General features: G+C 35.6%; 1 protein-coding gene across 8 annotated transcripts in view; it reads left to right on the top strand.

The window, feature by feature from the left end:
• The window catches only part of SLC44A5 (solute carrier family 44 member 5), a 385,583-nt gene that overhangs the window by 329,587 nt on the left and 42,370 nt on the right, over window positions 1-13,626 (top strand). For all 8 annotated transcript variants that reach the window (XM_086717311.1, XM_086717313.1, XM_086717310.1 and 5 more), the window contains 4 exons: window positions 6,227-6,355; window positions 7,185-7,245; window positions 10,265-10,388; window positions 11,799-11,882. In XM_086717311.1, the coding sequence (XP_086573437.1) occupies window positions 6,227-6,355; window positions 7,185-7,245; window positions 10,265-10,388; window positions 11,799-11,882 (398 nt within the window). The remainder of the gene's footprint in view (window positions 1-6,226; window positions 6,356-7,184; window positions 7,246-10,264; window positions 10,389-11,798; window positions 11,883-13,626) is intronic.

The following is a 13,626-nucleotide window of genomic DNA, read 5'->3' as shown; positions in this document are numbered from 1 at the left end:
CTAGGCTTCTTTCATCTGGCGGCTCTGTCTTAAGTCCTTCTCATCATCTGTATCCACCTGCCAGAAGGAAATAGAAGATGAATAAAGCATCTCTGCTCTTAAAAGCCTTGGATTAGAAGTATCACACATTGAAATTCTACTCATACAACATATATATTAGTTTTATATGTTCACACCTGCACGCAAGAAAAAGGACTAAAGTAATGCAGTTAGGGGGTGAGGCACAGACTTCAGTGGGCATTTAGTTGTGTCTTCCATAGTCTGTCCATCTGTCCTCCAGAATACCTTTCTTCTTTCCAAGGGAGACAACCCAGTGTCCCATGTAGTACTGTCTTTAACCCAAAGTTCAGGATCTATGGGTGATACATTGTCTACCAGGTCTTTCCACTAAATGAACAATGGGGAATGGGACTAGGATAATTAGAATACAAACTCCCATTCAGAAAGGGAAGGGTGATAAACACATAGTGGTCTGTAGTGCATGGCACTGGAGAATGGTGCTTTATTTGACCTGGATTATATTTTCCATTTCATCCTATAAGTCCTTTACTCAACCGTGAGGTTATTTCCTATCTGCTAGCTTCAGACCACATCACTACTGAGCATTGGAGATATCTGTGGGGGTGGGAGGGATGCATAGAGCTCTAAAGCTCCCTTCATGTTGTGTAAATTCAGCAATTCAAAGATTATTTTAACAGTCAAAGGCCTTTTCAGGTTAGCTCATGAATTCTGTAGCAGCACATCTGCCTCAAAAACGTAATAGGCTTTTAACCTATTTGCTGCTGCTTTGCTCCATGTGCCAGTAAACCATTGCCAAAGATCTTCCCTGATCTAGTTAATAAATCTGTTTGCTTTCTTTCTTCCTCATGTCTCTCTCAGACTTTTTATCTCTTATTTACCACTGAGACTAAAGCCAACTTGAGATATTGACATCTTAGTTCTGTGACTACCTCTATCACAAGACTTTGTTTTCTACCATAGCCACCCACTCCCAAGGCCAAATCCTTGACCATGTCAGTACCAGTACTTGCCACTGTTGTAATATCAATTTCAGACATCCTACTGTCTGACCACCTCAATTCCTCTCACATTCCAACTCCAATAATTGTAACTCACCAGGACCTACAACCCCCTAATGCTAACCTCTTCACAGCATCCCTCAGTTCCCTCATGTTTTCATTTCTTTCTTTGTCTGACTTAGATTTCAAGGTCCCTCTTTAAATTCACTCCCTTATAAAAACCCTCAATTTCTGTGCCCCCCTCCCACTTAGCTGTTCTTTCCTGGCAGAACTTCATCCCTACCTGAATGTGGCTCTCTGCCTATTATTCTATGCCTGAACTCAGGCAGCTGTGAGTTCTTGGAGAAAATACACATAACTGTCCTTTAGACTCAGAACTACTAACCTCAGTGTCCCTCAGTGCTGTCTCACAACCACACTACAGACCCCTTATCTGTTTTCTAGTTTTCTCTTCTAGAAAACATTTCCATACCTTCTCTTCTTACCTCCAACGCCTAAGAACTCCTTCCCAATCTCCTTGTCAGCCTCTGACTTTGCTTCCTACTTCACTGAAAAAGTACAGGCATTCAGAAGACAACTTTTAAAAGCTTCTGCAGTAACATCCTCTTGCCTATCAAGTATCATTTATGTTCATATATTTGTTCTGCTTTTCTTTGTCTCACTGTGTATGAACTGCCTGCCCTCCTAAAGTCAGCCTATCCATTTGTGCATTATATCTCACCTGCTTTCACATACTCAAGCACATCATTGCAGAAATTTTGTGGGGTTTTTTTATTACCATTGTTCCTTCTCTACTAAATCATCTCCTTGATCCCACACCCCCTTCCAGATACTGCTCCATATCTCTGTACCTCTTTTTTGCAAGTCTTCAAAAGAGTAGTCTATATTCAGTGTGTCTAAATCCTCTCTTCTCATTCTCATTCAGGCTTTTACTCCTACTCTAATTGCCTCCAAATGATACCATTGACCTCCATATTATTAAACTAATGGCTAATTCTCATTCCACATGCATTTGATCGAACAGCATTGTTTATTCAAGCCCTCCTCCTTCAAACATTTTCCTGACTTGGCTTCCAGGGCACATTATTCTTCTTTGTTTCCTCCCAACTCTCTGGCTATTCCTTGTTAGTCTCCTTTGCTGGTTTTTCTTCAGCTTTCCAACATCGTATAAACATTGGAGTTCTCTCCTATCACCAAACTTGGGCATTTGAAAATCTACATTTACTCCCTTGGTGATCTCATTCACCAATTCTTTGTTTTTAACATCATCTGCATGCTGCCCTCGCTAGTTTACATGTCCAGAAAAGTCTGCTCTCTGAACTCCTGATCCTGATATGCAATCACCTGTGCAATGTCTCTACATGGATATTTAGTTGACATCTCAAATTTAATATGTCCAAACTCAATTCCTAATCTCTGACTTCATCCTTAAATTTTTTCTCCAATCCCAACCATCGTCGCTGTTTCAGTTAAGGCCACCTCCAAATACCATGGTATCATCCTTGATTTTCTCTCTTCCTCTTACACTCATGTGTGAACATTCAGCTAATTCTTCTGGTCTCCATTCAAAATATACCCTGGACCAAACTACTTTTTACTATCTCTTCCTTTTTTCAAAGAACCATTATCTCTTTATATTAGTGCTATGACCTCCTGACTGGTCTCTCTGCCTCTATCCTTACCCCACTTTCAACCCCTTACAGTGTCTTTTCTACCCAGAAGCCAATGTGATCCTATTAAACATGTCACATTTATATCTCTCCTTTGTTCAGTCCTCATCCCCATAGCTTCTCAAGTTACTGAGATTAACAGCAAAGTCTTAACAATGGCCTTACAGGACCCTTCACTCTCTGTCCAACTCTCTGACTACATATGCTGTTACTATCCCTCTGCTCACTACACTCGGGTCATACAGCTAGTATGTTGTCTCTGAAGGATCCAGGAATGCTCCTGCCTCAGAGCCTTAGACTTTGCTGTTCTCCCTGCCTAGAGTACTCTTTCTCCAAATGACTATGGCTTGATCACTATTCTTCAAGACTCACATGTTACTTTTTTAGCAAGGCTTTCCTTGACTACCCATTTATTTATTTTTAGTTGATTTATTTATTTTGAGAAAGACAAAGCATGATCAGGGGAGGGGCATAGAGGGAGAGAGAGAATCCCAATAAGGTTCTGTGCTGTCAGTGCAGAGCCTGACATGGGACTTGATCTTATGAACCATGAGATTATGACCTAAGCCGAAATCAAAAGTCCAAGAGTCAGACACTTAAACCGGCTGAGCCACCCAGGTGACCCCTTGAGTTCCCATTTAAAACTAGAATCCCACTCAACTGCTTTTTATCCTCTAACTTCCTTTCTGGCTTTATTTGTCTCCATAGCACTTATTATCATCTTATAACAAACAATTTTACTTATTTGTTGTTATCATCTTCCCTCTACTAGAAGGTAAACAGCTTAAGGGCAAGTATTTTTATATTTTGTTCACTACTGTGTCCCCAGTGCCTAGAACAGGCTCAGAGTAGGTGATCAATAAGTATTTGTTGAAGCAATACATGAATGAATTAGTTAATATCTTTCTACTCCCAGTCTAGGAAATTTTCTATTATACACATCCATCATTTCCATGAGGAAACATACATACAAAAATATCCTATACATTATGCTTTTTTATGTACTCATGTATGTATGTTATTTATATTTAAGTACACTATAAATTATTTACTAGATCATGCTTTTTTCATAGTAAATGCAGTGCTCTAACCATCACTATAACTCTCTTCTACTCACCAAATTCTTATTTGCATTAGAATATTAAACCTATATGAATTGAAGATATAAAAATAATGATGAAGAACTACATTTAAAGTGCCTCTTTGTGATTACCCAAAGAATCAGAATTGAGTCAGGATATATTTTAGCTGCCAATAATGGAGACTTGCTTTTAGGTTGCCAGACATTAGTGTATCTACTGACCCAAGCCATATTTTTATGCATTATGTTTTTTGTTAACTGCCAGCATGGTCCAGACATGTTTTGCAAGCATTTAAAGGACAGACTATGATTAATTAGGATACCCGACCTTAATGTGACCTTCATTTTTAGCTAATTATATGTTGATTGCTACTAATCAGCACCCTATTTGAAGTGAAAAAATTGGTCTGATAGATTGGGAGAGTAAAAAGCAGTAACTGTATTGTTTTTTAACAGCTCATTTGTGTCTGGGATGAAATTTGATGTGATTCTCTTTAACAAACTACATTTTGCCATTTTAATTATTTTCTTGTATATGTTGCATACACAGCATTTTTAATATGTAGTATACATTGTATGTATGTATACTACATAATACAGAACTCATCATGGTCCCAACTCAGTAGTTCCTACTGTCATTTAGGCCTGTGAAAGCATTAGTACTTTCAGTGTTCATTTTAAAAATCCATTTAAATATACCCAAGGGGGGAACTAGTGAAGTTACCTTTCAAAGTCCTATAACTGTCAAAGTCTAAATGTCTGTAAAGTATCTCCCAATTTGTTAACAGTTTGTTCAGCTCAGCTCCAATCAGAATGAAATTTTGACATTTGCATTGATAATAAGCTTTGCCTTCTTCTAAAAGATATGAGCATGCTGGATGCTTTGAACGTCCCTAAACAGTTCTTTGCCTTTTGTAGAAAGATACCTGTGAAACTTCAGTATTTCATCTAGAACTGTGTGAGTGTGTGTGTGTGAGAGAGACAGAGAGCCTATGTATGTATGAGAAACTGACAAAATGCATACAGAGACATGAATGTAGAGACAGGTTGTTTTGCCTTGTCAGAACGTCTAGAAGAGATTTAGACTGCTGCTACTACAAAACATTATTAACTGTGGGATTTGAGGTATCCATTTAGTTATTCACCTCCTACCTTAGCTGTGGGCCTGACACCAAAAATTTTTGTAGACACTAGAAACATGACCCAGCAGATAGGAAAGAGGTGTCAGCTCAGTAGCAGTGGATTGAGCTAGAATCTGGCCAGTCAGGTTACCAAAGCACAGCAGGGAGATGGAGCAAGTCAGAGCTGAGAAGGCTTTCATGAGGAGCAACTGGAGATGGAGGAGAGAACGAGGACCGCAACTTTCATGGTTAATAGGATCGTTGTTTTTTGTTTTTGTTTTTTGTTTTTTGTTTTAACTACAAGCAAAAACAAAGTCAACAGACTGCATCTTCTTGGATTCTGCTTTCTCTCCGGAGTTTCTAATTGGATTTCAGTCATTCCACATCAGCTCTGTGGACTACTAGCACAGTGATCTGGTTTGGCATTAATAGGCCCCCTAACTAAGTTCATTAATGTAAAATGATTGCATTGGTAACCTCTCTGTCCACAGTTGACAGAGTGTTGGTTAAATGACTATGATAATGATTGCCTGCCACATAGCCCTAATTTTGTTGGTTTCTTATGGTAATAAATACTCCTATTTTGAGAACTGTTGTTGATAATTCATTGTCACTGATAGTAATTAGTGGAATAAGTTATCAATATCTGGAGCATTTTTAATCATTATTTTATCTATATGTAGGAAAGGAAGCAAGATTCTAACCCTGAAAATGCATAAACTACATAGGCAAAATTAATCTTGCATTATACTCTTATCTACTAACTGAGAGACTAATAAGAAAATATTTATTAAAAGTCCATCACTGTCTTGTGGTAGTGGTGACATTAATCTATACATGATAAAATTGCATAGAACTGTATGCTCACACACACACACACACACACAACACACACACACATACACACGAGTGTGCGTAAAACTGGTGAAATCTAAAGGTTAGTGGATGTAACAGTATCAATTTCCTGGTTGTGATATTGCTCTGTAATTGTGCAAGTTACTACCATTGGGTGAAACTGGGTGAAAGGTATGTGGAATATATTATTTTTCACAGCTGCAAGTAGATCTATAATTATCTCAAAATCAGAAGTTAAAAACAGTTCCATCATTGTACAACATCTGATTTGTTTAACACAGATCATTACTAAAGGGCAAGGAGTAGAGAGTGATAACTAGTGCATGACATTTTATTTTTTACATAAATTAGAAAATTGATTTAAGTTTCTAAGTTTCTTTATAGAGGTGAATAACTTAGAAATCTAACCTTATGGATATTTCCTTGATTTGCTTAACTCAATTCAGTTCCCACCCACCACTGTGTTCCTTTTCTTCATAGATCTGTGTCTCCAAGTGCCCAGAAAAATTTTTAACCTACATGGAAATACAATTTACATACAGAACAAACAAAAACTATTGGAAGTACTACAGCCAGTTCTGCAAGTCCACTTTTGTTAAGCCTGCAAAGGTATGTGTGTTTAAGCTTAAAGCTAGAGAAGAATTTAACTTTTGTTTCTATCTCAAGTGTAACATGAGCATTTGTAATGGACAGGCTCCCAAATCTAAGAAATGCTTAGGTACTGTTCCATTAAAACACAAATGCACATGTACATACAAACATACATACACCATTTATAGTATATCATTTTGTAGATTTGGGGTGTTAGGAAAGACTCGTTAAGTCTGGTAAGTTAGCTTTATTCCCCGAAACCAACAAATTCTCTACTTGAATGAAGTGTATGCTGTGAAGATCTAGGAGTTAATGTCATTTCATTTTATTAACGTCACCATTTCATTAATGTGGTGATGAAGATCCATGGCTACTTAGTAACAAGTAGCATTTTACTTTCAAACCCAATTTGATAATTATTCATTAAAAAGAACCCTCAAACCTTATCTAGATTTGAGACTTATAAAGGAATTCTAAAGCCTTATTATGTTAAATGGTATTAATGTCTTCTTAATTAGAGAAGATACTGTTTTTCCAGAAACAAAATCCAAGACTTAGAGATTCAGAATGTGACCAAGACATAGATACATGCTTTCAAATATGTGCCTTGGTTTCAGTGGGTCTGGTTTTATTATTGATTTGAATTACAGTTAGGAAATTTAAGAGTGTTTGTCAAAAAAAAGTATGGGTGTGTGACAATCCTAAAATCCCTCTTATTAGGAGAGTAGTTTGGAATAATGAGATAATTATGGAGTTAAATTTTTAAAGGACACAGTTTTTATACTGAAAATAAAAGTTGTCATTACATAGCCTTTGAAATGCTAACCTACTCTCCCTTCCATTTTAGACTCTCACACAAGTTTTACTGGATGATGATTGTCCAATAGCGATTTTTCCAAGTAAACCATGTAAGTGGTTTTTACTTACCTTCGAACTCATAATCTACCAAACAGTTATTTAATTCAGTTCCCTTATTTCACTATTGAAACCAAGAATAGTTGTATGACTGGTTTAGTGTCCCAGAGTTAATTAGGAAGAAGCCAAAGCTAAAGCCCATCGGCACTCCAGCCAGGGATATTTCCATTGGAGCTCTGTTAGTTTTGGGGTTTTGCTATGTCAACATACACAAAAAAAGATTGAAGATTGATTTTAAAAGCCTAATAAGATTGATTATTTGGTGCTCTGTGAGTACATGTAAGCACACAAGGATGTAATCTTGCACACTCGTGCCTGAAATCAGCCTAAGAATTTGTTCAGAAGTTGCCTCAGGAGTGAAAGTGGGACATACACTTGTCATATAATTTGAAATTTAAAATGTTTATGTATCTCCTAAATGAATCAATATTTTATATTAAGATTTATAAATTTTATTTAAAGTTTATATAAAATTTATCTAATTTTTTAAAAAAATGAAATCACTAATTTTCATTTCTAACAAATATAATCCTAACTACAAAGAAGAATATTTTTACATAAAGATGTCCGGCACAATGTTATCTGGAAGAAACAAAAATAAAAAAAAAAAGAAGAATAAAACACTCTGATATCCAAGAACAAGAATGTACTTAAATAAATTATGATGTATTCATTAAATGGAATATTTCAGAATTATTAAATATAAGTGTATGTATACTATAATGTTAAATAAAATTTTATATGCATTATAATGACAAGCATATATAATTAAAATAAACAACAACAACAAAAAACTATTCAAAGAAAAAGATCGCAAAGAAATATGCCAAAATAGTAAGTGTTTTGGAGGTGGCAAAACTATGGGCATTCCTCTCTTCTTTCTTCTTTTTTTCTATTGAAGTAGAAAGGTATCTTTCTCTATTGGAGTAGAAAGTCAGGTGCCATCGAAGTAGCTCCCATCAAACACAATGTCTTGCATGCCCCCCATCCCTTTTCTTTGGGTCATTGAGGACTCTGAAGCAAGGTCTTGCAAGCAACTACATTTTGCCAGGAAGCCCCCGAGCAACAAGTGTCGGTAGCCAAGAACAATGTTACAAAAAGGTAAAAATGAATCATTAGTCATTGAAGATAAAATGGATATGAAAGTATAAAACATCCCTGCCCTTACAAGTACAGATTGGTTAAATCATACAATATAAACTATATACTGGGGATTCAAAAGTGAATAAAGCATAGTCCCTCACAGTATAGTAAAGGAGACATTATGGTAAACATTTCAATCACCTTGTATTCCCTCAATAAGGGACTAAGTATAGTACTTAATGGAATAGTATGCACCTAATAAAATTTACTCATTTAAGAGGTTATAAAAGAAAATAAGTAATATTAAAAGAAAGAAACCAGGGAAAGCGCTGAATTTATTTTATGGTTATGACTCTCGACAAAATTTCAAGTAGAAGAAAAACAGGAAGGAAATACATCTAAAATGTTAATAGAGTTCATTGTGGGTAGTAGGACTATGTCTTGTTTTGTATCTTCCTTCATATTTTCTCTACTTTCCAAATATAAAATGAGCACATTTAGTGATTGAAACTAACCGACTGGATGAAATTGCCCAGAAAAAGGTTAGGGGACTTTGTAGGTAGAAACAGTCATCTTTAAGGAGTGGAGAGGGGAAGAAAATACAGAAAGGCTGAAGGGAGGACAGGAGAGAATCTGGGAATGTAAGCCAAAGGAAGAGCATTTCAAAAGGCAGGAGTTGCCTACCATGTCAAAGACAGAAAAGTTAATTCAATAGCAAATAGTGCTGAGTTCTGTTATGTACCAAGCACTGTACTAGATAATGGGTTCAAGCAAGATGAAGACTAAAAGATATGTGGAGGTTTTGGCAATTAGGAGACCATTGGGATCACTGGGAGGCCAGTTTCCTTGTAATGATGGGGGAAGAATGTGATTGGATTGAGAGGGAGTAGAGGCAGCTGGTGGAGGCTACTATGTCAAATTTGCCAGGGAAGAACCAGAGAGAGATGTGGAGGATACTGAAGCAATGGGCCATGTTTTAAATGCTACAGAAGGTGGGTGTGGGTAGACAAGAGATCATTTTAAGCCAGAAATGTCAGGAAAGGCTTGGGAAACACCTATTTCTTTTTTCCCTACATCAACTGCTTTAATATTTTCAAGTTTAAACTGCCTGCAAACCCATGCAAATCTGTGATGCTTCTTATACCAAAAAATATAATAATGATCCATTTCTGATTTCTCTTCCCTCCTCATTTAAAATTGGGGTTTTGAAATATTTTTAGGAATACAGATATGTAAAGAAACAAGGATTCTATTTAATCAAAATAAGTGCATAGAAGATTTAACAGTGAGGTAACTTCTCAGAAATTGTGGTGACAGTCCACGCTTTGTGTGGGGACCATTTTGATAGCTTTAGAATTTCTATTTCCAGCTCCTCCAAAAACCCTGTGAATGAGAAAGCTGGAAGGGAGACAAATTATTAAGACCTCACAAATAAAAATTCTGTTGTCTTAATAGCCTAAAGTTTGAACTTGTTCTTCTTTCTTAAGGAACTGCTCACGAATCTCCAGTTTTCAAAGTTTCACTCAAGGAATATCTAGAATCTTTTTAATAAGAAAAAGTAAATTTAGTCATACAAGTAAATGAAGCCTTTTTATTAAAATGCTTTTACAATGTTAGATACGTTATCAATATTACTCTTTTAAAACCTGTGCTGTGCATCTTACTTATTGGCTGCTTGATGAATGTACCATGTGCAAAATAATCAACAAGTTTAGAGTGTAGCTTCTGATTGTGATCAAATTTTCTATCTATATCAGTCTTAGAACCATCAAAAGGCCTTCCTGATCATCCAGTAATGGGCGATTACCTATGTTGAGCAATTTATACATTATCCAGCAAAAATTTGATTGTAAAAGAAAGCTTAAGAAAAGGAGAACATCACATAGGAAGACGTAGAAAAGTGATTACCATAATTTTCTTTTTTTACAGTTCTCCAGAGATGTTTCCCTGACTTCTCTACTAAAAATGGCACTCTGACAGTAGGAAATAAGACGACATTTGAAGATGGAAGTGGAAAGACAAGAAATGCTATAGAACTCAGGGCAGCTGCAAAGTATGTTTGTTTACATTCTTATTTTTAGTTTGGATGCATTCTGTTACCATGCACAAGACTAAAGCTTCCATTAGGTTAAATGTTAGAAAGGAAGAATTATGTATTATTATGAAATATACATGTCACTGTGGATTGGAGAAATTGGTGTATATTCATTAAGAAAAGCAGGTAAAGGAGAAACCAAAGAGAATTAGAAAGAGGAATGATGTTTTTCAAAATGGTTAAATCTTTCATTATTAACAGGTATAGAAATGAAACCTCAGTAAGCATATTGGAAGTCCTTAACATTATTTGTTGAATCAACACAATAAAAAAAAACATGCTTTTTAAAACACTATTTTAAAAAATGACTGAAATAATAAAACTGCCAGATGTTGTAAAGGGAAGAGGGTCTTTGGAAAGGCTGTTTCAGAACCATATCAATTTCTACGTACTAACTACAGTGAAGTCAATTTACTGTTTCCCTTGCTGTACGTATCATGATGTTTCAGGTTATTGGGGAATATAATTCCCTGCGTGCATCCATTCACATGTGTGCACAAACACACAGAGTATCACTGCATAGCTCAGTTGTTGAATTAAAAGTGAAAAATAAAGATATTCCAAAAATATATTTCTGTTCCTTGAAAGACTTTAGTAGTCCAAGTAGAATAGTGCAGGTCCTACATATTTAAAATGTCATAGCAACATGGATGGATTTCACAAATATAAAGCTTTGTGAAAGAAACCACAAAATAATAGTACAAGTACAGTTCCATTGATAGAAAAATTTAAAAATAAGCACAACTAAATTAAATTATACTGTGATGCCTATATAAGTGTTAAGACTAAAATGAAAACTAGGGAATTATTATCATAAAAGTCAGGATTGTGGTTACCTTAGGGGAAGGAGGGGTGTTGTAACTGGGGCACATGGGCAAAGGGGCAACAGGTTGTAGTTAAGTGCGTCCTCTTTGATAACTGATGAAACCAGACACTAATGATTTATGGACTTTTCTGGATGTGCCCCATGGTGCCTTCCTGCTGCATAGCTGTCAGAGGATTAGAAAAGGGAATTAAGGATGATGTTTATTCTTGACTCTATGGATTTTGTAAGTTAAAGGCTAATCTTATTTAAATTCATTTCTTATAGTGAGGTTTCTGCAATATTGAGGACATGTCATATACATTGAAAAGGATCTGTTCACCATTCTTGAATGTCACATTCTCTGTGTGTGTAGCTATAGCCACCTTTGTAGTCTACCAAAATGACATCTCACATATTGTTGTGGCTGGGGAAAGAGTGACTTTTGATAAATGATTTACAAAAATGTTTTTAACAGCAGTTGCAAAACCCTTTCTATCATAACATGAACATTTCTGTTTAGTGGTGATCAAAAAATAATTGATCTTTTCCTTCTTTGAATTCAGCCGTGTCAATAAAATACTTGATGCAAGGACAATTGGAATGAAAATATTTGAAGACTATGCAACAACTTGGTATTGGATTCTCCTGTAAGTGAAAACATTGGTTTCTTCTCCAGCCCCAGTCTGATTTTGTCCTTGTAGAACTCTTTCTTCAAATTCCCCATCCATATTTGTGAATAAAAGGTTGACTCAAATCTTAGTTCCTGCCATTTTCTTTTTCACATAGGATGAAGATGGGGCAAAGATACCTGGAAATATTACCAGTGTTACAAAGGTTATAAGAATGTAAATTTGAACTCTATTCATTAAATTACCAATAAATAATATTATATAATATATATAATATTATTATAAATAATATTATATAATATATATTATTATATATAATATATAATAATATATAATATAATATATAATATATATATAATATATAATATAATATATAATATATTATATATATATAATATAATATATATATATAATATACTTCAAGTCGTGCAGGAACAACATCTGTAGTACATTTGCTTCCTATCATATCCTACAGTAGATGTAGTCTTATTTCTCTGGTTCTATTTTCTCATTTATCTTTCCATTGCCCTCCAAAGGATCATTTTTATTTTTAAACACATCCTTTCCACGAAATGTTTGTTATTACCATTATCAAAGGTCACTGTAGTTATGCAGAACTGAAAAAAATGTATGAAGGGAGGAGGAGATTAAAAATTTGCAGACATATGATTTGCATTCCTGAAAGGTAAGGGGAAATGCAGTTACTCTACTGAAACAGGTACATGTGTTTGGTATATCTAAGGCTGTTGTTACTATCCGGCTCTTATGACTTAAAAGCATATATAGTTCCCTAGTCATCAAAAAACAAAGAGAAGGGTGCCTGGTTGGTTCAGTCGGTTAAGCGTCTGACTTGAGCTCAGGTCATGATCTCACGGTTTGTAGTTTGAAGCCCCACATTGGCCTCTGTGTTGACAGCTCATAACCTGGAGCCTGCTTCAGATTCTGTGTTTCCCTCTCTCTCTGCCGTCCTCTGCTCGCCCTCTGTCTCTCTCTCAAAAATAAATAAACATTAACAAAATTAAAGAAAAAAACCCAGAAAACTTCTTTAGATAATTATAAGGCCCTTTACAACCTGGTCCAACTAGTTTTCCAGATTCATCTCCACCCATGTTGCTTGGTTAACCCTATATTCTCAACACGTCAAATAGCATGTGCATTTCTCAACTTTTGTGTCCTGGGCAACTCCATCTCCTTTAAAATGAGGTTTTGTGTAATTTATGAAGTCTTTCTTGACTTCTTCAGATATAGTTAATTTCTTTTCCTTCTGTGTTCCTCCTACCCACCTATCCACTGTGTGTGTGTTGCACACATGTGCGTACCTATACACACACACACACACACACAGCTATCATCTATATAGCACCTAGAATTTTGTATGTTATTTACCTGGTTCTTTTTCTCTGATAAACTCTGAACTCTTTACAGTGGTAACTCTAACTCACCTCCATTTTTCTAACTCCTCAGGCAGTTCTTGGAACATAGAAGATGCATAAAAAATGTGGGTTCAAGGAACAGTTATATAACCACTAGGAAAATAAGAGAGAGAGATTTAACAATATGGTGCTTACTGAAGTCAAAATTGTAATGTGTGTAAAATACTAGTGACTAGTTTGTAGAGCTGTAAAACTAGATAGTTTTTTGAGAGTTTACTCACTTCAATGCTTTGTCTTAAACACAATAATTGGCATCAGTGTTTATCAGTATTTCAGAATATCTCTCCATAGCAGAGAGTATAGTCTATACTTGACAGGAGTTAAACTGG

This window comes from Puma concolor, chromosome C1 (assembly GCF_028749965.1).
Source record: "Puma concolor isolate L17-30 chromosome C1, mPumCon1.1.hap2, whole genome shotgun sequence".
In the NCBI taxonomy this organism is placed as follows: Eukaryota; Metazoa; Chordata; class Mammalia; order Carnivora; family Felidae; genus Puma; species Puma concolor.
The sequence above is the reverse complement of the archived record's forward strand: the minus strand, read 5'-3'. Positions and strand labels throughout refer to the sequence as shown.